The sequence below is a fragment of the Panthera uncia genome, chromosome E3 (assembly GCF_023721935.1).
Source record: "Panthera uncia isolate 11264 chromosome E3, Puncia_PCG_1.0, whole genome shotgun sequence".
In the NCBI taxonomy this organism is placed as follows: Eukaryota; Metazoa; Chordata; class Mammalia; order Carnivora; family Felidae; genus Panthera; species Panthera uncia.
Genome location: NC_064815.1, coordinates 17,042,558 through 17,066,529, shown reverse-complemented (window position 1 = coordinate 17,066,529; position 23,972 = coordinate 17,042,558). Strand labels below are relative to the sequence as shown.

At 42.4% G+C, this 23,972-nt stretch overlaps 1 protein-coding gene and 2 long non-coding RNA genes across 5 annotated transcripts; 1 reads left to right on the top strand and 2 right to left on the bottom strand.

Moving 5' to 3' along the window:
• Window positions 1-1,039: 1,039 nt before the first annotated feature.
• On the bottom strand, window positions 1,040-3,783 carry LOC125928047 (uncharacterized). Its single transcript, XR_007459541.1, has 2 exons — window positions 3,092-3,783; window positions 1,040-2,811 (listed from the first exon to the last, which is right to left on the bottom strand). It is a non-coding gene; the product is annotated as an uncharacterized LOC125928047 (long non-coding RNA).
• A 3,700-nt stretch (window positions 3,784-7,483) lies between these two features.
• On the bottom strand, window positions 7,484-12,263 carry LOC125928046 (uncharacterized). Its single transcript, XR_007459540.1, has 2 exons — window positions 11,980-12,263; window positions 7,484-9,467 (listed from the first exon to the last, which is right to left on the bottom strand). It is a non-coding gene; the product is annotated as an uncharacterized LOC125928046 (long non-coding RNA).
• A 23-nt stretch (window positions 12,264-12,286) lies between these two features.
• TMEM219 (transmembrane protein 219) lies at window positions 12,287-23,405 on the top strand. Of its 3 annotated transcripts, none has more exons than XM_049638573.1 (6): window positions 12,287-12,373; window positions 13,448-13,646; window positions 13,724-13,913; window positions 20,467-20,696; window positions 22,105-22,274; window positions 23,306-23,405. In XM_049638573.1, exons 2-5 carry the CDS (start codon window positions 13,482-13,484, stop codon window positions 22,240-22,242), a joined length of 723 nt encoding a protein of 240 aa, XP_049494530.1. In that variant the 5' UTR covers window positions 12,287-12,373; window positions 13,448-13,481; the 3' UTR covers window positions 22,243-22,274; window positions 23,306-23,405. The 3 variants fall into 3 exon arrangements, with proteins under 3 accessions (XP_049494530.1, XP_049494531.1, XP_049494529.1); XM_049638574.1 differs by having other exon boundaries at window positions 12,291-12,373; window positions 13,445-13,646; XM_049638572.1 differs by lacking the exon at window positions 12,287-12,373 and having other exon boundaries at window positions 12,445-13,646.
• Window positions 23,406-23,972: the final 567 nt, after the last annotated feature.

Here is a 23,972-nt window from a genome sequence, read left to right as displayed (position 1 = left end):
AAGTATATCTTATATATACACAGATATTTGGCAATAGCTTTTTAAATATTTATCTTGGAAAGATATCAGCAAAGTTTATATGATATATTCAAGATATTATTCTAGACACAATATACTACAGATGTTAAAAACACAGATCTAGATTTAGACTGCTTCAGTTCAAATATTTGCCCCAACACTTATTAAATGTGTAACTTTTATAAACTACTCTTACTTTCTTCATCTATAAAGTGGAGTGCTCATAATAAATAGTTTATTTCTTGTGTAGTTTTTAGTTGAGATTTAAATGAAACAATCCCATAAAAAGACCATAGCACCATGTTTGGTACATAGTAAACTTTCAGTAAAAGTTGACCATTTGGAATGAACAATCTGAAAAGCAAGTCAAGAAAACAATGCCATTTGCCAAAACAATCTTGAAAAAGAACAAAGTTAGAAGACTCATACTCCCTGATTTTAGAACTTCTTATAAAGCTACAGTAATCAAGACAGTGTGGTGTTGGCATAAGGATGGACATATAGATGAATAGAATAAAATTGAGAACTCAGAAATAAACCTTCACATCTATAGTCAATTGACTTTTCACACCATCGAATTATCTATTTTTGCATGTTTTATACAATAAATAATGTATTAGTAGAACAATATCATAAAAACTTTATAAGTAAACAAATACATATGTATTAAAGGTATAGGCTCAAAAGTTCTTCCTAATAGAAGTGTACAATCAAAAAAGATTTAGACAATGGTGTTGTTGACAGGGTGGTTTTCATAAAAGGAATTCAGGGTTGCTTTGTTTTTATATTGTTAATGAATAGAGATAAATATTTGTATGTAAATTAAATGAAGCCAGTGAGAAGGTAGATGACAAAAAACTTTCTTGTAGTAAAAAAAAAAAAAAAAAAGGTTGTGAAAAACGATTAGATCCGTATTTTGCAAGTCTTGAAAATTGGCTAGTGGCCATGCCTCTGTATGGTTAACTGATTAAAAAAAATTTTTTTTAATGTCTATTCATTTTCTGAGAGAGAGAGAGAGAGAGAGAGACAGAGACAGAGACAGAGACAGAGTGCAAGCAAGGGAGGGGCAGAAAGAAAGGGAGACACAGAATCCAAAGCAAGCTCCAGGCTCTGAGCTATCAGCACAGAGCCCAATGCTAGGCTTGAACCCATGAACTGTGAGATCATGACCTGAGCCAAAGTCGGAAGCTTAATTGACTGAGTCACCCAGGTGCCCCTGGTTAACTGACTTTTTTTTTTTTTTACAAGAGTGCTAAGATCATTCAATGGGGAAAATAAGAGTCTCTTTAAGAAATGGTGCCATAAATGCAGCCACTCTGGAAAACAGTGTGGAGGTTCCTCAAAAAATTAAAAATAGACCTACCCTATGACCCAGCAATAGCACTGCTAGGAATTGACCCAAGGGATACAGGAGTACTGATGCACAGGGGCACTTGTACCCCAATGTTTATAGCAGCACTCTCAACAATAGCCAAATTATGGAAAGAGCCTAAATGTCCATCAGCTGATGAATGGATAAAAAAATTGTGGTTTATATACACAATGGAGTACTACATGGCAATGAGAAAGAATGAAATATGGCCCTTTGTAGCAACGTGGATGGAATTGGAGAGTGTGATGCTAAGTGAAATAAGCCATACAGAGAAAGACAGATACCATATGTTTTCACTCTTATGTGGATCCTGAGAAACTTAACAGAAACCCATGGAGGAGGGGAAGGAAAAAAAAAAAAAAAGAGGTTAGAGTGGGAGAGAGCCAAAGCATAAGAGACTGTTAAAAACTGAGAACAAACTGAGGGTTGATGGGGGGTGGGAGGGAGGGGAGGGTGGGTGATGGGTATTGAGGAGGGCACCTTTTGGGATGAGCACTGGGTGTTGTATGGAAACCAATTTGACAATAAACTTCATATATTGAAAAAAAAAAAAGAAATGGTGCCATAAATACTGGATATCCAAATGGTGAAAAATGAAGCTGGACCCTTATGCCAAATACACAAATTAATTAAAAGTAGATAATAGACCTAAGTGTAAAAACGAAAACTACCAAACTCTTAGAAGAAAATATAGGGATAAATCTTCATGACCTTGGCAATGATTTCTTAAACATCACATCAAAGCACAGGCAACAAAAGAAAAAAAGTAGAAAAATTGGACTTAATGAGAATGAAAAACTTGTATATCAAAAAGGGCACCATCAAGAGAGTGAAAAGACAAAACACAGACCGGGAGAAAATATTTGCAAATCACGTATCTGTTAAGAGATTCATTTCCAGAACATATACAGAACCCTACAACTCAAATGACAAAACCGCAAACAACCTAATTCCAAAACGGACAAAGGATTTGATTTATTTCAGAGAACAGGTACAAATGATAAATACGCACATGGAAAATGCTCAACACCATTGGTTGTTAGGGAAATGCAAATAAAAACCACAACAAGACACTATTTCCAACACACTAGGATGGCTATTATCAAAAAGATAGTAACAAGTGTCGCTGAGAATGTGGCAATAGTGGAACACTTACACATTGCCGGTGGAGATGTAGTATGGTGTAGCCATGGCAGAAAACAGTCTGGCAGTTTCTCAAAGAGTTAAACACAGGATTACCGGGGCGCCTGGGTGGCTCAGTCGGTTGAGCGTCCGATTTCGCCTCAGGTCATGATCTCACAGCTCGTGAGTTCGAGCCCCGCGTAGGTCTCTGTGCTGACACCTCAGAGCCTGGAGCCTGCTTCTGCTTCTGTGTCTCCCAACCTCTCTGCCCCTAACCCACTCACATTCTGTCTCTGTCTCTGTCAAAAATAAATAAACATTAAAAAAAAATTTAAAAACAAAACAAAACACAGGATTACCTTATGACCAAGCAATTCCATTACCAGGCATATAAAGATTTGAAAACAAGGACTCAAACGGTTACTTGTACACCAATGTTTGTACCAGAATTATTTACAATAGCCAAAATGTGCAAACAGTCTAAGTGTCCATCTATAAATGAATGAATAAACAAAATGTGGTGTGTATGTACGATAGAATATTATTCAGCCTTAAAAAGGAAAGAAATTCTTGGGGTACCTGGCTGGCTCAGTTGGTAGAGCATGCAACTCTCAATCTCAGGGTCATGAGTTTAAGCCCCATGTTGGGAATGAACTCTATTAAAAAAAAAAAAAGTAAAGAAATTCTGACACATGCTATAACATGGATGAACCTTGAAGACATTATGCTAATTAAAATTAGCCAGACACAAAATGACAAATATCATATGATTCCACTTATATGAAATATCTAGAATAGACAAACTTGTAAAAATAGGAAGCAGAAAAGCGGTTTTGGGGATCTGGGTCAAGGGGGAAGTGGGGATCTATTGCTTAATGGTTACAGAATTTTTGTTTAGGGTGATGAAAAGTTTTAGAAATAAACAGTGGTGATGGTTGTACAACATTGTGAATGAACTGTACACTTTAAAATGATTAAAATGGCTAATTTTATGGGCACCTGGATAGCTCAGTCAGTTGAGCATCCACTTCAGCTCAGGTCACGATCTCATGGTTCATGAGTTCGAGCCCCACACGCTGCTGTTAGCCTGTCTGCACAGATCTTCTGTGCCCCTCTCTCTGTCCTTCCCCCCTTGTGGTTGCCCAAAAATAAACATTGAAAAAAAATAAAAATTAAAAAAATAAACTGGGAAATTTTATTATATGTAATTTATTACACTAAAACAAACAAACAAACAAACAACAACAACAACAAAAACAACCCTAAGCAAAAAAAATCAGGAAAACTAAGCAAAAAAATCAGGCAGGTCCTCATTTAAAGATTTTGCAATCTAAAAAAAACAAAACCAAACCAAAAAAACTTACAATCTAGTAAGATAATTTGGACATTTAAGGAAAAAACACTAAGTATTTGATGATAGCGTGAGAATAGTGGTTTCCTTGGACAGAGGAGATGGGGAATAACTGGAAAGGGGAATGAGAGAAGTTCCTGGAGTGATGGGAAATGTTTTATGTTTTGATTGGGGTGTTTACATGGGCATTACATTTGTCAAAACTTATGAAATTTTATACTTAAGATTTGTGCACTTCATGTAAATTTCACCTGCTGGGGGGGCACTATTAGCTGCTACTAATCATTTGACTATTAATATATACAGTTTCTCCTATTTCTCACTTGCGTGAAGTCCTTTAACATATATAGGCTTTAAACTTTTTTTTGTACCTCTTAATCCCCTTAATCTATTTTGCCCATCTCCCCACCCACTTCCCATGTGGCAATTCCCAGTTTCTTCTCTGTATTTAAGACTCTGGTTTTTGAGGGGTTTTTTAAATTTCACATTTAGGTGAAATCATATGATATTTCTCTTTCTCTGATTTATTTCACTTGGCATAATGCCCTCAGGCCCATCCATGTTGTCGCAAATTACAATATTTCATTCTTTTTTTTTAATTCATTTTTTAAAATTTGTTTTAATGTTTATTTTTGAGAGAGACAGAACATGAGCGGGGGAGGGGCAGAGAGAGAGAGAGAGAGAGACAGAGACAGAGACAGAGAGTGGCAGAGACAGAGACAGAATATGAAGCAGACTCCCGGCTCTGAGCTGCCAGCACAGAGCCTGATGTGGGGCCTGAACCCACAGACTGCAAGATCATGACCTGAGCCGAAATCGGTCGCTTAACCGACTGAGCCACCCAGGCGCCCCTTTTTAAATTCATTTTTGAGAGAGACAGAGACAGCGTGAGTTGGGGAGAGGCAGAGAGAGGGAGAGAGAGAGAATCTCAAGCAGGCTCTGCACTGTCAGTGCAGAGCCCAAGGTGGGGCTCCAACTCATGAAACCATGAAATCATGAGCCAAAACCAAGAGTTGGATGCTTAACCGACTGAGCCACCCAGGCGCCCCAAGATCTCATTCTTTTTTAAGGCTAATATTCCACTGTGTTTATATAGCACATCTTCTTTATCCATTCAGCTACTGATGGACACTTGCTTCTGTATCATGGCTGCTATTGTAAATAATGCTGCAATAAACATAGGGGTACGTGTATCTTTTCAAATTAGCATTTTCATTTCCTTTGGGTAAATACCCAGTAGTAGAATTACTGGATTGTGTAGTATTTCTGTTTTTAATTTTTTGAGGAGCCTTCATACCGTTTTCCACATGGCTGCACCTATTTACATTCCAACCAGCTATGTACGAGGGTTCCCTCTTCTCCACATCCTTTGGATCTTCTCCACATCTAACATTTGTTATTTATTGTCTTTAAGATACCAGCCTTTCTGACAGGTGTGGAGTGATATCTCCTTGTGGTTTTGACTTACATTTCCCTGATGATTAGTGATGTTGAGCATCTCTTCATGTGTCTGTTGGCCATCTGATGTCTTCTTTGGAAAAATGTCTATTCAAGTCCTCTGCTCATTTTTAAATTGAAATTTTTTTGGTGTTGAGTTGTGTAAGGTCTTTATATATTTTGCATATTAACCCCTCATCAGACATATCATTTGCAAATATTTTTTCCCATTCACTAGGTACCCTTTTTGTTTCGTTAATGGTTTCCTTTGCTGTGCAAAAGCTTTTTATTTTGGTGTAGTCCCAATAGGTTTTTTTTTGTTTTTGTTTCCCTTGCCTTTGGAGACATATCCATAAATATGTTGCTAAGGCCAATATGTTGCTATGTCCAAGAGATTACTGCAGAGGCTTTTAATTTTAAATAGTTAAATTGATTCATGGGGTGCCTGGGTGGCTCGCTCAGTCCATTGAGCATCCAACTCTTGATTTTGGTTCAGGTCATGATCCCAGGGTCATGGGATTGAGCCCCTCATCAGGCTCTGTGCTGAGCATGAAGATTAGGATTTTTTCTATCTCTCTCCCCCTGCTGCTCTCCCCCCACTCCCGCCGGCCCTCTCTCTCTCAAAAAAAAAAAAAAAGAAAGAAAGAAAAAAGAAAAGAAAAGAAAAGAAAAGAAAAGAAAAAAGAAAAAAAAACTAAAAAAAATAGCTAAGTTTATCCATTTTTCCATTTATAGTTTCTGGTATTTGCCTTACTTTAGAAAGTATCTCATTCCAAGTTTGCAAATATTCTTTTTTCCAATATGTGTATCATGAATACGTGTGTGTGTGCTTGTATGTATGTGTTACATGTAGCTGTTGACCAGCTGAACACCATGGGCAAGCTTCCTAACATTGCTAAGCCTTGGCTTTCTCATCGTAAAGTAGGGATAATGCTGATTTGCTTTTGCTATTGATAAGTTTGAACTAGATAACTTTTGAAGGCCATTAAATGCTTGACCCACTTAGAAGTTATTCAGAAAAGGGTAGCTATTGTTATTTTATATTATGGTATTATCTTTTATGGTATTTAACGTTTTATCATAATTCTTTGTGTATCTGTCTCTTTTAGTAAGGATTTTCATTGGTAGGAAATGTGGCTTCCTCAGTGCCTAACCAAGTACCTGGCATTTAACAGGTGTTCAAATGTTTGTTGAATGAATGAATGAGTTGATTGAATAGGTGAATAACACAAGATAAAATCAAGAAGTAAAAGAGAAAGAAGGGCTAATTTTATCAAGCAGTCCTGATATGAAACTAAACACTAAACTGAAGTCAAACTAGGGTAGAAGGAAACTTATTAAATTTGTAGGGTCTCCTGTCCGAGGATAGGCTCCAAGAGAACTGAGTTTCTGCTGATTGAAACTGCAAATGTTCAGGTAAAAGCTCATTTTTCGAGGGAGAACTTCCATTGGCGGATTTTACTTTCTAGCAAGTCAGGGATCCACCATTGTATTCCCGGCCTGGAGAATAGTGCCTGGCCGCTCAGAGATGTTTACTGAATGAATATCTGACTGAATGAAAGCTTGCATCAGATTTTCAAAGCGGCCTGTGACTCCATAAAGTTTTAGAGCTCAATAATATAGAAGGAAAAAAATCAAACAGATCCCTAAGAGCTTTTACCTGGGCCAGAGCTCGGAGAGGAATCTATCATTATGGAGTGATGGAGGAACCCCTCCCTCGATTCCTTTCAAAGGAGTGGGTGGTTCCCTTCTCAAGTGGCTTTCTGATTCTCACATTTGTAGATTCTTACATTTGTATTCAGGCTTGAATCATAAGCCAACTTCTGCCTCCCACTATCTGTGTGACCCTGGTTAAATTATTAAAGCTGTCTAGGACCAGTTTTCCCCAGTAACACTCACCTTAAGGGCCTGATGAGTGGATTACTAAACTAGAATTTAACTATAATGCTGATGGATTACAGTGCACAACCAATTGTGTGTCTTCTTGGGCTACCCCCGCCCCAACTTTTTTTTTTTTTTTTTTTTTTTCTGTGTAAGACATTTGTTTACATCCATTTACCCTGATTCTCAGGCCTTGAGGCAGTTCAATGCTTTAACCAGTTTGCCTCTACTGGTCCGTAGAATTGGTTGATTGGACTACATAAGTAAATATTAATTATGGTCATTTACAAGAACTGCTGTCCAAACATACCCTATTACTCTGCAGTACAAGAATAATAAAGGGAAATTCACATTTGTTGACTTCCTATTGTGTACCACACTGGGCACTTTCATGCCTTATCTTATAACCCTGCAAATTAGACTTGTCATTAAGTAGAAACATTGACAAAGTCTTTGCTATATGGATACTAATTTTGTGCCTGGACCCCAGTAGACACTAAAATATAATTGTTGACTAAATAAACTTTCTTTTATCTTTTAACCTAAATTTCACAACCATTCAGCATGGGCAGATGTGCTCCCAACCTTAAAATGAAACCGAAAATTGGTGAGTTCTTGGTGAAATTGGCCTGTAAGAAGCTGTTTTCGAGGGGTCCCTGTGTGGTTCAGTGGGTTAAGCATCTGACTCTGGCTCACAATCTCACAGTTCATGAGTTTGAGCCCCACATCAGGCTCTGACAGCTCAGAGCCTGGAGCCTGCTTCAGATTCTGGGTCTCCCTCCCTCTCTGCCCCTCCTCTGCTTGTATTCTCTCTCTCAAAAATAAGTAAACATTAAAATATTAAAAAAAAAAACCCAAGAAGCTGTTTCAATACATTAGTCAATAAATATTTATTGAGTAAATACTGTACTCAAACTATGAAAACTGGGGCTTGTGAGAGCATACAATTCCAAGAACTGTGGTAGTGGCTGGGGAGACAAAACTGAGACTAGGGAAAGGTGACCTCACTGGCTCCAACGGGGCTGGGTGTGGCTGAGAGTCAGATGGGCAGAGACTTTTACAGGTTTTCAGGAGAGATCCCTTGGCAGGATCTAGCAAGGAGGATTTGGTGAGAAAGGACTAGATTCGGTGTTGGGACACTTGGGCTCTAGTTCTGGCTGAGGTTTAACTGGTTGGGAGACTTGGGGCAAGTCCCTTAACCTCTCCAGACATCAGTTTAGCACCCGGAAAATAAAGTGGTTATTGTGGAACTTGTTCAGTTATTGAGTGCCTTCCGCCTCTTAGGTTTTAAAATTCTCTGTCGGCCACACTTCTTTTTCCTTTGAGAAGAAAATACTTCCTATGCTTGGAATTTCAATTAAGTTGATCAATGGATTCGTCACTCACTATACTCTAGGAGACTGTGCCATAAATTCACACACACACACACACACACACACACACATACCAAGGTTTTTTTTTTTTTTTAATTATGTTTGTGGCAAAATATACATAACATACATATTTACCATCTTAACCTTTTTTTTTTTTTTTTTTTGAGAGAGAGAGAGAGAGAGAGAGCACATGCATGAGCCGGGGTTGGGGAAGAAGAGGCACAAGCGGGGGTAGAAAAAGAGAATCTTTTTTTTTTTTTTTTAATTTTTTTTTAACATTTATTTATTTTTTGAGATACAGAGACAGAACAAGAGTGGGGGAGAGGCAGAGAGAGGGAGTCACAGATTCCAAAGCAGGCTCCAGGCTCTGAGTTGTCACCACAGAGCCTGACGTGGGGCTCGAACTCATGAACCATGAGATTGTGACCTGAGCCAAAGTCAGATGCTTAACTGACTGAGCCACCCAGGCGCCCCAGAAAGAGAGAATCTTAAGCAGGCTCCATGCTAGGGGCTCAATTCCACAACCCTGGGATCGTGACCTGAGCGGAAATCAAGAGTTAGATGCTCAACTGAATGAGCTGCCCAGGGGCCCTCCATCTTAACCATTTCTGTGCATCTTTAAGTGCAGAAATCCAGTAGTGTGAAGTATATTCGTTACCATCATCCACCTCCAGAATTCTTTTCATCTTGCAAAACTGAAACTCTGTACCCATTAAACAGTAACTCCCCATTCCCATTTCCCCCCCAGCTCCCGGTAACCACCATTCTACTTTCTTTCTCTGTGAATTTGACTACTCTACTACCTTAAATCGATGGAATCATACAGTACTTGCCTTTTTGTGACTGGCTTATTTCACTCAGCATAATGCCCTCAAGGTTCATCCAGGTTGTAGCATGTATCAGAACTTCCTTCCTTTTAAAGAATGAAAAATATTTCACTGTATGTATATACCATATTTTATCTATCCATTCATCTGTTGATGGACACTTGGGTTGCTTCCACCTTTTAGCCCTTGTGAATAATGCTGCTATGAACATGGGTATACAAATATCTCTTAGAGATTTTGCTTTCAATTCTTTGGGGGTATATACCCCAAAATTAGAATTGCTGGATAATATGGTAATTCTATTTTTTAAAGATTCTATTTTTATTTATTTATTTAAGATGTTTCTTTTAGAGAGAGAAAGAGAGAGAGACAGCTCGAGCAGGGGAGGGGCAGAGAGAGAGGGAGACCAAGGATGTGAAGCAGGCTCCTCCCTGTCAGTGCAGAGACCAATGTAGGGCTCAAACTAACAAACCGTGAGATCATGACCTGAGCTGAAGTGAAACACTTAACTGAGACACCTAGGCACCCCAAGGTTTTGGTTTTTTTTTTAAAGTAATCTCTACACCCAACATGAGGCTCAAACTCACAACCCCAAGATCAAGAGCCAGCCAGGCACCTCTGGTAATTCTATTTTTAATTTCATTTTTCAAGTTTATTTACTTTTGACAGAGACAGAGTGTGAGCATGAGCTGGGGAGGGGCAGAGAGAGGGAGACACAGAATCCGAAGCAGGCTCCAGGCTCCAAGCTGTCAGCACAGAGCCTGACACAGGGCTTGAACTCACCAACCGTGAGATCATGACCTGGGCTGAAGTTGGGACGCTTAACTGACTGAGCCACCCAGGCGCCCCTATTTTTAATTTTTTGAAGAGCCACCATTCTGTTTTCTGTACTGGTTGTACCATTTTAAATTCCCACCCACAGCACAAAAGCATTCCTTCTCCACAGTCTTGCTAACACTTATTTTCCCTTCTTCTTCTTCTTCTTTTTTTTTTAATAGTACCCATACTAATTGCTGTGAGGTGTATCTAATTGTGGTTTTCATTTGCATTTCCCTAATGATCAGTAATGTTTAGTATTTTTTCATGGGCCTATTGGCCGTTTGTATATCTTTGGAGAAACATCTTCAAGTCCTTTGCCTATTTTTTAAACCAGGGTTTTTGTGGTGGTTGTGTTGAGCCGTAAGAGCTCTTTATATATTCTGGATATTATTTAGTCTTTAGCAAATACGTGATTTGCAAATACTTCCTCCCATTCGGTGGGTTGCTTTTCACTCTCTTTTGTCCTTTGATGTACAAAAGTTTAAAAAAATTTTTTTAAAGTTTATTTCTTCTGAGAGAGAGAGAGAGAGAGAGCGAGCGAGCGAGCGGGGGGGGGGGGGGGGGGGGAAGAGAATTCCAAGCAGGCTCTGTGCTGACAGTGTCCAGCCTGAGAACTCATCAACCATGAGATCATGACCTGAGCTGAAACCAAGAGCTGGATGCTTAACCAGCTAAGCCATGCAGGCGCCCCCAGAAGTTTTAAATTTTGATGTAGTCCGATTCATCTTTTCTTTCGTTGTCTGTGCTTTTGGTGTCATATCCAAGAAATTGTTGCCAAATCCAAGGTCACGAAGATTTCCTCATGTTTTCTTCTAAGAGTTTTATAGTTTCAGCTCTTACATTTAGTTCTTTGGTGCATTTTGAATTAACTTTTACATATGCTGTAAGGTAAGGGTTTAACATGTGGGTCTCTAGTCTTCCCAACACCATTTGTTGAGAAGACTAGCTTTTCCTCATTGAATGGTCTTTGCACCCTTGTTGGATATTATTTTACGATTTAGGAAAGGGTTTGGGGCTATAAACTTTTGGGAAGGGGAGTGGTACAGGAATGACATGGTCTCTGTCTTAACAGAGCGTCAGGAGAGTTGAATATTAAGATTTTGCTTCACGGAGCATTTATTTGTCGAGTGCAGTTGAACGCTCAGTGCACACCTGTCCCATGTTTTCCCACACTTTGCCTCTTCAGCTTCCCATCCAACCAGTGAGGTAGGTAGGATGAACCCCCACCCCCTTTTTTTTTAATGTTTATTTATTTTTGAGAGAGATACCGAGTACGAGCAGGGGAGAGGTAGAGAGAGAAGTAGACACAGGATCTGAAGCAGGCTCCAGGCTCGGAGCTGTCGGCACAGAGCCGGATGTGGGGCTCGAACTCACAAACCGTGCGATCATGACCTGAGCCGAAGTCGGACACTTAACGGACTGAGCCACCCAGGCACCCCAGGATGAACCCCTTTAACAAACTCGGCTCCCCAAAAGAGCACGGTTATGGCTTATGCAGAGGCAGGCACAAAGTTAGGATTTGAACCCACGGTTCTTGGCTCCATGCGTCTCGCTATTTCAGGTGTTCTCATCTCCAAAATCTGGGCAGAAGTGAAATAAGACGGTCTCTATTGAGCAGCCCTGCAGCTATAGGATCCTACGCATTAAGGAGTCGCTAAACCACAGTCCAAGCGTGAAGTGTAGACGTTACGTCTGCAGAGAAGAGCCGAACCCAAACAGCCCAGAAGGCCAGAGTCCTAGGATTGGAGTCCCGCCCCCGGGCGGACCCCAAATTCTTACCCGGAACCTGGGCGCGGCTGGGCTGTGCGACTGGCGCGGGTGGGGGACCAGCAACAGAAAAATGCCCGCGACCGGATTGTCGTTGAAATGCCCCACAGTGTCTCCGGAGTGAGGCTTTCCAGTTCTAACAACGTCCCTGGAGTCAGCGCCTTTGCCTCTCTCCCTGTCACTCACCTACCGCGGGGTAGTTTCTTCTCCGTTGCCCCTTCCTTGCCTTTCCTCTTGGTACGCCCCCGCCCAGTCTGGGAGAGGCCCGGCGGCCGCCCGCGTGGCCACTGCGCATGCGAATCCCACGGCGAGGGTGGGGGTGGGTGAGTGGGAGCACGGACCCCGCCCCTTCGCTGCTCCACGCGTGACGTCGCGGGGGGCGCCGGCCTCCGCCCGGCTCCGAGCGGTGAGAGCTAGCGGCAGGCGGAACCGACGCCGCAAGACCGGGAAAGGGATGTTGCGAGTGTTGAGTTCATGCAGGAGGGGCTTGGGGCGGGGGGAGGGGAGGCCCAGGGGCACCACCAGCCGCTGACCTCAGGCTCTGCCCTCCCCCTTCGCGCTTCCTCCCTCTTTCCAGATGTGCCGGGACGGGAGGCAGGGCAGGGGCTGGGCTTTTGGGACACCTGTATTTCCCTGGAGCCTTCCTTCTCCCCCCACCCAATATGTTTATCCCGTCTTCCAGATGTTCCTTTTCATCAGACTGTTGCTTCTTGCTTGGCAAAGGGCACTCTCTCTACCTGGAAGCAGAAAACGGGTTTCAGACCTTGGCCCTGCCCCTCCTCTGTTAAAGTCCCCGAACCTCAGTTTCCACCACAGTGTTTTTTGCTTTGCTTCACCTAGTTTTAAAGGTCATTATGACACAGAGAAATAGAAAGAAAATGGACATTTGTTGCGTCCCTGCAAGGCCCAAGTACTGTGCAAACTGCTTTATTTGTCACATTTAGTCCTCATTATTTGGTGTTCTTAGAACCACCCTTCACCCTCCTTCCCTTCACAGATCCTTAAGCTCACAAAGGTTAACTGGTTTTTCTCACATAGCCAGTGAGTGGCAGAGGAGGCTTCAGACTGAACCGTTTTGCTCCAAAGTGGAGTTCTTTTCATCAGACACTTCCTTTGTCTAGGCTATTGGCTGGAATTGTTCTTCAGCCAAACCCTAGCCCCAGAACAGCTGCTTCCTCAATTTCTCCCCTTGAGAACTCTCCATTTGGGTTCCGTTTTCGAGCACAGTGTGCTCTACTTTGCTTCTGCATTGATCACATCAGAAATGAAATACAGCGGACATTTTTTGAGTGGTGCAGGGGGATGAATACTTGGAGTCAAGAGCCTTGGGTTCTTGTCCTGGCTCTGCCACTAACTGGCCATGGAGCCTTGAGCGAGTCCCCTGTCTTTTCAGTGCTTCAGCTTACCTTTGAATAAAAATGGGTAAGTGCCTTCTGACTCTCAGGCTCTTGTCCAGTTCTTCCTTCCTGTCCTCCAGCAGGCTCTCCGTGGAGGCCCGGACCCCTCTCCTCCCCATGGGCAGCTGCCAGGCAGGGCACAACCTGCATCTCTGTCTCGCCCACCACCCACCTCTGGTCTGTGCCACTTTGATCCTGCTGCTTCTTGGCCTTTCAGGCCTGGGCCTTGGCAGCTTCCTCCTCACCCACAGGACTGGCCTGCGCAGCCCTGACATCCCTCAGGTGAGTACCTTCATCCTTTCCATACAGGTCTGCTCATGCTGCTAATGTCTCACCTCTCACCTTCCTTTTGCACACAGGACTGGGTCTCTTTCCTGAGATCTTTTGGCCAGCTGACCCTGTGCCCCGTGAATGGGACAGCCACACGGAAGTCGCGTGGATCTCACGTTGTAGGCTTACTGACCACCTTGAACTTCGGAGATGGTCCAGACAGGAACAAGACCCAGACATTCGAAACCCAGGTCCTGGGTAGTCATATTGGATTGAAAGGTGAGATCAAGGAGGAATAGGGGTTGGGCATCAGAACACTTAGGGGTGGGCCGTCTCTGACCTCCCCAACCTGGTGACCTTGGGCATATCCCTTGGCCTTAGTCACTTCTGCTGTAGTAAGGGCTAGATACTTTGAGTGAACAAGTGTTTTCTTTCTCCCGTTCTGGCTCTGAGGTGGGTTTGTTTGTTTGTTTGTTTGTTTGTTTGTTTTTGAGAGACAGAGTGAATATGAGTGGGGGCGGGGGCAGGGGGGGGGAGAGAGAGAGAGAGAGAGAGAGAGAGAGAATCCTAAGTAGGCTCTGACACAGAGAGTGCAGAACCTGACATGGGGCTCAATCCCATGACCTTGGGATCATGACCTAAGCTGAAATCAAATCAGACAAAGCCATCCAGGTGCCCCTGAGGTTTTTTGGTTCCATCCTTGGAGGTGTAATGAGATGGGATAGATTTGACCTAATGTTTTTTCTCATCCTTCTTGATCTCTACCGCTTTCTCCTATTGGAGGCTACCTTCTTTCTCCTAGGGGATATTCAAGAAGCATGTCCTCCTTCAATTAAGCAAGTGTCCTAAGTTTCTGCTTTGTTCTTACCACAGCTCTATGTGCTATGGACAATACAGAAAAAATTAGGCATCTCCATTCCCACAGAGCTTAGAGTCATCTGGGAAAATGATAAGAGAGAGAGCGAGAGAGAGAGAGTGTGTCAGTTTATTCCTGCATGAGATTTGGCCTCAAGTTCCTTGTCTGAAACTGGGGAGATGAAAAGGGAGGAGAGAAAGGTGGAACTGTCTGGCTTCTGAGGTCCTTTTCGACACTATCATTCTAAGCATCTCTTGTGAATTACATATGTAGCTGAGTGTGTCGCAGGGGGAGGTCTCTTATGTCCAGGTATACATATGTGTGATCAAAGGATGAGAATAAAGGCAGGTGTCTGATATATACAGACTTGGGGTGATTTTTCCTGTGCTTTTTATTTTCTAAATATATATACGAGAGCTTTGTTGAGATATGATCACATACCACAAAATTCACACATTTTAAAATGTACAATTAAATGGCTTTTCACATACTCACAAAAGTGGGCAACTCTCACCACTGTCAATTTTAGAATATTTTCATTGCCTCCAAAAGAAATCCTAAGCCCATTATCAGTCACTCCCCTTTTCCTCCTAACCTCCCAGACACAGGCAACTACTAATCTTGCTTTTTCTGTAGATTTGCGTACTGAACATTTCATACAATATGTGGTCTTTTGTGACTGCTTCTTTCAACCAGCATGTTTTCAAGGTTCATCCATGTCGTAGCACTTACCAGTGCTTCATGTTTTTATTGGCGAATAGCGCTCAGTGTATGAATCGTCCATCTTTCATTTATCCATTCGCCAGTTCATTGACATTTGGATTGTTCCTACTTTTTTACCATTATGAACAATGCCGCCATGAACATTCTCATACAAGATTTTGTGTGATCATACATTTTCATTTCTCTTGAGGAAAATGAAATACTAAGGAGTGGAGTTGCTGGATCATACGGTAACTCTATGTTTAATCTTTTTTTTTTAATCTTAATTTTTATTAGAGAGAGAGAGAGAGCGCGCATGAGCAAGGGAGGGGCAAAGAGAGAGGGAGAGAGAGAATCCCAGGCAGGTTCCATTCTCAGCTTGGAGGCCAACACAGGACTTGATTTCACGACTCTGTGATCATGACCTAAGCTGAAATCAAGAGTCAGACACTTAACTGACTGAGCCACCCAGGTGTTCCCATTAAATCTTTTGAGGAGCTTCCAGGCTGTTTTACAGCAGTGAATGAGAATTCCAATTTCTCCACGTCCTCACCAACATTTGTTATTGTCGGTCTTTTTTATTCCAACCATCCTAGGCAGTGGGAAATAGTATCTCACTGTGGTTCTGATTGACACAGCTAATGATACTGAACGTCTTTTTTTCATGCACTTATTTGTCTATCTCCTTTGGAGAAATGTTTATTTGGAGTTTGCTTGTGAAAAAATAATTGGATAATTTGTCTTATAATTATTGACTTATAAGAGTTCTTTTTTTTTAATTTTTTTTAATGTTTATTTATTTTTGAGAGAGACAGAGACAGAATGCGAGTGGATTAGGGGCAGAGAGAGAGGGAGACACAGAATCCGAAGCAGGCTTCAGGCTCTGAGCTGTCAGCACAGAGCCCGACGCGGGGCTCGAACTCACAAGCTGTGAGATCGTGACCTGAGCCGAAGTCGGACGCTCAACCGACTGAGCCACCCAGGTGCCCCTATGAGTTCTTTATATTTTCTGGATACAAGTCTCTTATCTGAGGTATGATTTGCAAATATTTTCTCCCATTCTCTGGGTTGTCTTTTCATTTTGTGGATGGTGTTCTTTGAAGCACGAAGGTTTTAATTTTGATGAAATCCAGTGTATCAATTTTTCCTTTTGTTGCGTGCGCTTTTAGTGTGTTGGTTTAGCAGGCTTTGCCTAACTCAAACTCACTAAGATTTACTTGTATATTTTCTACTAAAATTTTGTAGTTTTGACTTTACACTTAGCTCTATGATCCATTTTTGAGTTAATTTTTGTGAATGATGTGAGGATGGGATCCAACTTCATTGTTTGCAAGTGGCTATTCAGTTGTCCCAATATGTTTTGTTGAAAAGACTATTCTTTCTTATTGAATAATTTTGGCACCCTTATTGAAAACCAGCTGAGCATGGATGTATATATGAATTTATTTCTGGACTCTGAGTTCTATTCCATTGATCCATATGTCTATCCTTATGCTAGCACCACACTCGTTTAATTACTGTAGCTTTGTATTAAGTTTGAAATCTGAAAATGTGAGTCTTCAGGGTGCCTGGGTGGCTCAGTCAGTTGAGCATCCAACTTCGGCTCAGGTCATGATCTCACAGTCTGTGAGTTCGAGCCCCATGTGAGGCTCTGTGCTGACAGCTCAGAGCCTGGAGCCTGCTTCAGATTCTGTGCCTCCCTCTATCTCTGCCCCTCCCCGCCTCAAGTTCTGTCTCTCTCTGTTTCTGAAAAATGAATAAACCTTAAAAAAAAAAAAAAAAGAAAATGTGAGTCCTTCAACTTTGTTCTTCTTTTTAAAAATTGTCATTATTCCAGATTCCTTAATTACTATATGAATTTTAGGATCAACTTCTCCAGTTCTGTTTTTGCAAACAAGCCCTTGTTCTTTTTATAATGGTTAGAACCAGAATAATATCATGAGAGATTACTCTGGAAAAAAATAAAATATAACCCACCTATGATTGCATCACCTAAGTAATAATTATTAAGCACCTATTATGTAGCAAGCATGGGGAATATAGAGATGTGTAAGACCCGGGTCCTCACTCCAAGCTGCTTACAGTCTAGCAAGGATACAGACATGAACAGAAGTAAATACCTTTCTTTCTTTTCTTTCCTTTTAATTTTTATTTGAGAAAGAGCTAAAGCATGTGCACAAGTGGGGGAGGGGCAGAGGGAGAGAAAGAATCTCAAGCAGATTCCCTGCTGAGCCAAGTTGGGGCTCAATCCCACCACCCTGGGATCACGACCTGAGCTGATATCAAGAGTCAGATGCTCAACCCACTGAGCCACCCAGGCTCCCCAAAGTAAATACCTTTCAATGTATGTAGTAGCACACAAGATACAGTGGGAATAGTTAGGAGCCTGCCAAGCAGGGATAGTGAAAACAGGCTTTTCCAAGTATTCAGTGCCTGAGCTGGCTTGAGGGAGGTTTAGGGCTTTGCTCTTCCAGCCAGAGGGACAAGCACATACAAAAGTATGCAGATGGGGACCGTAATGGCATGTTTGAGAACTTCAAGGGGTTCATTTTGGTGCAGGGGAAGGAGTGTTGAGTGAGTGGCAACAGATGGACTGGAGAGAGCAGACAGAATCCTATGGAAGGTCTTGTGTGCCAAGCCCAGGTAGTTGAACTTTAGTACGTTGGGCAAACTCACAATTTTAGGCAGAAAAATAGTAGGGTTTTGTTGTTGTTCTTTTAAAAGATCACAGTCTGTTGGCTGATTGTCTGGTAGGAATGCGCCCAGATGGCAGAGGACCAGTTAGGAGGTGGTTGCAATAGAAAGATGATGAGAAGGGGCACCTGGCTGGCTCAATTGGTGGAGTCTGCGGCTCTTGATCTAGGGGTTGTGAGTTCAAGCCCCATGATGGGTGTAGAGATTACTTTAAAAAAATTAAATAAAATCTTTTTTTTTTAACATTTATTTATTTTGGGGAGACAGAGTGAGAGAGAAGCAGAGAGAGGGGGAGACACAAAATCCAAAGCAGGCTCCAGACTCTGAGCTGTCAGCACAGACCCTGATGCGGGGCTCAAACTCATGAACCGTGAGATCATGACCTAGCCAAAGTCGGATGCTTAACTGACTGAGCCACCCAGGCACCCCTAAATAAAATCTTTGGAAAAAAAAAAAAAGAAGATGATGAGAAAAACTGAGCTAAAACAATGCTGTGAAAAACCGGGACTGATCTAAGAGACATTGGCAGTATGGGATTGACAGGACTTTGGTAATTAATTTGATCTGGAAAACACTGAAAAAGGGGCATTCTCTTAGAAAATTTTACATGTACATTTTTCAGTTCTCATTATGATACATGTACTGGTTTCTATTTCTCTTTTTTCTCCTTATGACATCATTCTTTTTTCTTACTGCCCGGCCTGAATGTTATTATTTTAATGGATGTAAGGTGATCCATTAAGTGGCTAGGCCATCACTTGTAATGCCTTTCCTAGTGTTAAACATCTCTACTGTTTCTTATTTTTTGGCATTTTTTGTGAAATCACAATAAACATCTTGGTATACGTGGCATTTTTCTTTTGAATCCTTACCTTAGGGTTAGTTTCTGCAAGTGGTATGACTGAGTCCAAGGGTATGGACCTTTTTTTTAATGGACAAATTCATTTTGTTGTGGATTTAGAGCACATAGAAGTATACAAAGCAGGTGTAAAAATCTTCCTTGCCTCAGGGTGCTTGGTGGCTCAGTTGGTTAAGTGACTGACTTCGGCTCAAGTTATGATCTCACAGATCGTGGGTTTGAGCTCCTCATCGGGCTGTATGCTGTCAGCATGGAGCCTGCTTCATATTCTCCATCTCCCTCTCTCTCTGTTCCTCCCTTGTGTCCCCCCCACCCCCTACTCTCTATCAGAAAAACAAAACAAAAAATCCTCCTCATCTCCCCTGCACAGTCCACAGTTTGATGGGCATCTTCTTAGTCCCTCTCTGTACCCATTTGAAATTATGACAGAAACAGCCAAATTGTATTTTTCTGAAAGGTGTCACTCATTAAAACTGCCCATTTCCCCACATCTTCAGCAACTCTTATTATTATCAGTCTTTTTAATTTTTACCAATTTAATGAGCAAAGGAATTACCTGATTGTTTTAATTTACTTTCTCCCGATTATTAGTGAGGTTGAACATCTTTTGGTTTATTGGCCGTTTCTGTGCCTCCGTGAATTTCCTGTTCATATCCTTTGCCCACTTTACTTTTATTTGTCTTGCAGTTTTCTGGGGGGGAAAAAAAGAAAAAAATGGTTTACCTTTACCTTCTTGATTTTTAGAAGATCCTTTTACATTCTGTATAGTAAACCTTTTTGCCAGTTAAACATAGGTATTTTCATCCATTCTGTTACTTTTTTTAAATTTTTTTTTTTTAACGTTTATTTATTTTTGAGACAGAGAGACAGAGCATGAACGGGGGAGGGTCAGAGAGAGGGAGACACAGAATCCGAAACAGGCTCCAGGCTCTGAGCTGTCAGCACAGAGCCCGACGCGGGGCTCGAACTCACGGACCGCGAGATCACGACCTGAGCCAAAGTCGGCCGCTTAACCGACTGAGCCACCCAGGCGCCCCTCTGTTACTTTTTTTTAAGTTCTCTTTCACTGTAGAGAAGTCTTTAACTGTTATGAGTTGTTTATTGCTCTCATTCTTTACTCAGGCTTTTAGGTCTTGTGTCTTTTTTAGGAAGGCCTTCCTCACTTTAAAATTAGAAAATATTCTTCTGTATTTTCTTTGGGTTTTGTTTTGTTTAGTTTGTTAATATAGGTCTTTAGCACATCTGTACTTTATTTTATAGTGTGAGATGAGTCTAACTTTTTTTTTTTTTTCCACAAATGGAAATCGTTCCAAATTCACTGACTAAATAGGCCATCCTTTTCCCGCTAATTTGAAATGGGGTGTGAACCTTTCAATGGATTTTGGTACCTAGTAGAAAGCTACTTTCTTAAAAAGGACAAACTAGTTTATACAGACTGACATTGGCAATGTGTATCTGCCCCAGTTTCACTGCAACTTTGTGAGTACTGGTATGATTATTTTATTGATTGTAAGCTAACTTAATTTTTTGTTTATATTGGTTCACAGTTATTGTCATTTCTCAATGACATGATGATGGCACATAGAGTACTTTATTGAATAGCCTCAATGCCAAAACACCCAGTACTGTAGGAAGCCTTAGAAATGAATGTAAGTCTGAAGATGGATGGCTTCCAACCCACCCTCCATTTTCTTCCAACCCCTCTCCTGTGTCTCTCATAGGATCCTCTGCAACAGAGCTGGTCCTCATTACAGCCAGGGTGACCGCAGAGAGGACCCCAGGAACCTGCCTGTATTTTAGTGCTGCCCCAGGAATCCTGCCCGCCAGCCAGCCCCCCATATCCTGCTCAGAGGAGGGAGCAGGAAATGCCACCTTGAATTCTAGGATGGCTGAGGAGTGTGTCAGGGTCTGGAGCCACGAAGGCCTTGTGCTCACCAAGCTGCTCACGTCGGTAAGAACCTCAGGTTGTTGGGGTTTCATAGACTGCCGTGCTGAACGCTGTGTCTTGAAGGCTTCTGGAGGCAGTTTTACCTAACAGAAAAAGGTGTAGGGCTCTATAATTCTGCCTCAGAGGGGGTGTGACCTTGAGCAAGCATCTGAGCCTCTCTGAGTTGTAAAAATGGAAACATCATCTGTAAAATGGAAAACATAATATTATCTCCTGATTCCAACAAATAAAGATGAATGAGAATTAATGTCAGGTGCTCAGGACAATGCCTGGTACATAACAGAGATTTGGATAAATGACAGCTATTACTATTAACTTGTGTTTAAACAGAATACAGGAATTTGGAAGCTGTCAGAAGGGGCAGAATGGGCTAATTGCTATCATAGAGATGTGAGCAAAGTGTTATTCAGACATGGAGTAAGGAGCAATTAACCCTAACTTGAACATTTATGGAGAGTGCTTCACAGAGAAGGTGGCATTTAAGAAAGGGAATTGTGTACAGTAATTTATAATGTACCAAGCGCTTTCAAGTTCATTATCTCATTTGATCTTAAAATAGCCTTTTGAGGTAGCTGTTATTATCCCATTTTACAGATGAGGAAACAGGCTTAGAGGGAGCGAATTGCCCAAGGCCACACAACTGGTTAAGTGGCAGATACAGGATTGCAATGTCTGCCTTCTGACTGTAGTCCCAGGCTTTGTCTGCCCTTTCACGGTGACCCTTGAAGAGGAGGAAGATGTGGATAGAGAATGCAATAGAGGGGGTTCAGGAGAGGGGGAACGCATTTCAGGCAAAAGGACCGGCACAAACACAGGCCTAGAGATTGAAAAGTGCTCGGCCTTCGAGGGCACTCCATGCTGAGGGGCTTAGGAATGACTGAGGGGAAGAGACAGAAGGGATGCAGAGGCCTGATTATGAGGTACCGTGATGCCAGGCTAAAATGCTACAACTTGACACTGTAGGCCAGGGGGTCCAGTGGTGCTGTGTGGAAGGAGAGAGACCAGTTAGGAGGCTGCTGTGTACTCTTTCCTCACACTTGCAAGGACCCTGGTGAGGAACATCACCTGGGAGTTTAGAACCAGAGAAAATACTTGTTTCCAGACCTGGCCCTACTTGAACATATTTAAAACGTGGATAGTAGTGGACTTTCCTACCTCCTGGAGACATTGTGGGATTTCACGTAAATGGCTGGGCAAGAAAGCAGTTTGTAGACCATCGAGACAATTAGCTTATGCAGAAATTACATTTTCTCTTTGGGTTCTCCTTCTCTCCTGGATGTAGAGAGCCCTCTCCCCCATGGGGGCTTCTCTCTGTAGTTCTTGGCCTGGGGATAAGACGTCTTCCCAGGGGAAGATTCTCCACCCTCCCTCTCTCATTCATGCCTCCTTCCCTTCCTGTGCCCATCCCTAGGAGGAGCTGGCTCTGTGTGGCTCCAGACTGTTTGTTTTGGGCTCCTTCCTGCTTCTCTTCTGTGGCCTTCTCTGCTGTCTTACTGCTGTGTGCTTTCACCCGCGCCGGGAATCCCACTGGTCTAGAACCCGGCTCTGAGGGCGCTGGCCTAGTTCCCAACTTGTTCTCAGGTAAGGTTCTTTGCCCCAGTCCTGTGGGAGTAGGGGATGGAGTAGGGGTGGCAATTATAACTGAGATAGAGTCATTCCTTAATAATATGGTTTGGTTTTATTTTTGAACTTTATGTAGATGGAATCACATGCATTCTTTTGTGACTGACTTTCAGTTAACATTCTGATTTTTAAGATTTCATGCATAGCTGTAGTTCACATCCAAGTTTTTTGGTAACAGTGGGAGTCAAGAGGGTTCAAATTTGATGATGCATCCTGGATGCGAATTAGGGTTGTCTTGCTTTTGTCCTGACATCCTGATACCCATTTTTATGATGCAGCTTTTGTAAAACTCAAATTGAACAGCTCAAAAGGATTGGTGATGCCCATTTACTAGGCACATACTTTGTGCCCAAGCATTTTACATACACCTCTTTTCCATCAGCCTTCACTGCATTTAGAAAAAGTTGATTCTGCTAACAGGATCTTTGGAGGAACACACCTCACAAAGGTAGCAGTGGGTGGGGGACATATTGGCTAACCATTTCATGTGTCAGCTCATTAAAGAAAAAAATTTTTTCTGTAAAAAAGTCTCACTCTGTCAGATGGATCTCATATGAGAGTTACCTATTGTGCAGCCAACTCTTAAACTATTCTCAGCTTCAACAACTGGCTGCTGTGCCCTAGGAAATAACCTTGGGAGAAGCGGCAACTGCCCAAGCCCAGGGAGGGGCTCTGGCCAAAGGAACTGGATTGCTGAAAATCAGCCTTGCTTATTTTGCTCAGGGCTAGACTTCACTGCCCTATCCATCTGCCTGGGATGGGAGATGGTGGAACTCTCTTAGCCTTTCTTAGATCTGAGTGGACTGGGAAAGGAAGCCTCTCTGGCTCCTGGCAGATCCTGAGGTCCTGAAGTCATCCACCCCAGTCAAGATTAGTGCTTGTACCTATCTCTAGCTGCCATTGCCTCTGCTCCTTACTTTGCAGCCATCCCAGAGCTTCCCCCAGGGGCCCTGTGATCTGCCCTGGTTTTTAATTTTCTTTTTCTCCAGGTGTGAATCAACTTCTCTGGCCTTTGTTCTGAGTTCGAAGAGATGTTACAAAAAATGGAGAGCTGGAATGTGGGGGGAAATAAAAGGCTTTTTTGCCCAATGTCGCCCAGGGTGTTTATTGGGGATTGGATGGAGGTGGGAATTTCAGGGCAGACAGGTTTGGGGGACTTTACCTTGTTGAATCTTCAATTTGGGATAGAGGCTGGCAAAGGGCGTGGATTACTGCATCTCTATCCTCCTTTTGCCTTTGGAAAACACCTTTTGATCGCAGCTCTGCCACTTTATGTCTTGCTTTCTTGTATGAAATAAGGTTGATAGTTCCCACTAGTTGATAGAATTAGGTGGGTGTGGTCATGGAAATGCTCTGACATAAAGGCTTTGTGACCTTGGGCAGGTCATGCAATTGTGAGATGCCTGCTTCCCGAAGGGATTTGACAGACTGAGTTTTCCTAGCAGATTCCTCGAACTTAGGACCCCACGTCCTGGCTGTATGGTTACTAACCAGAGCAGTCCATTTTCCCGCCTTTTCCGAGCCCAGCAAGCCTCCCTCCCTTGCCCCTCCCAACAGCTACCCTACACGCAGGCGCAGATCACGGCTTCTTCTTTGCTTCTACTCGCGCCCCCTCAAAGCTTCCCCTAGCAACAAGCTCGGGCTCTGCGCTGAGGC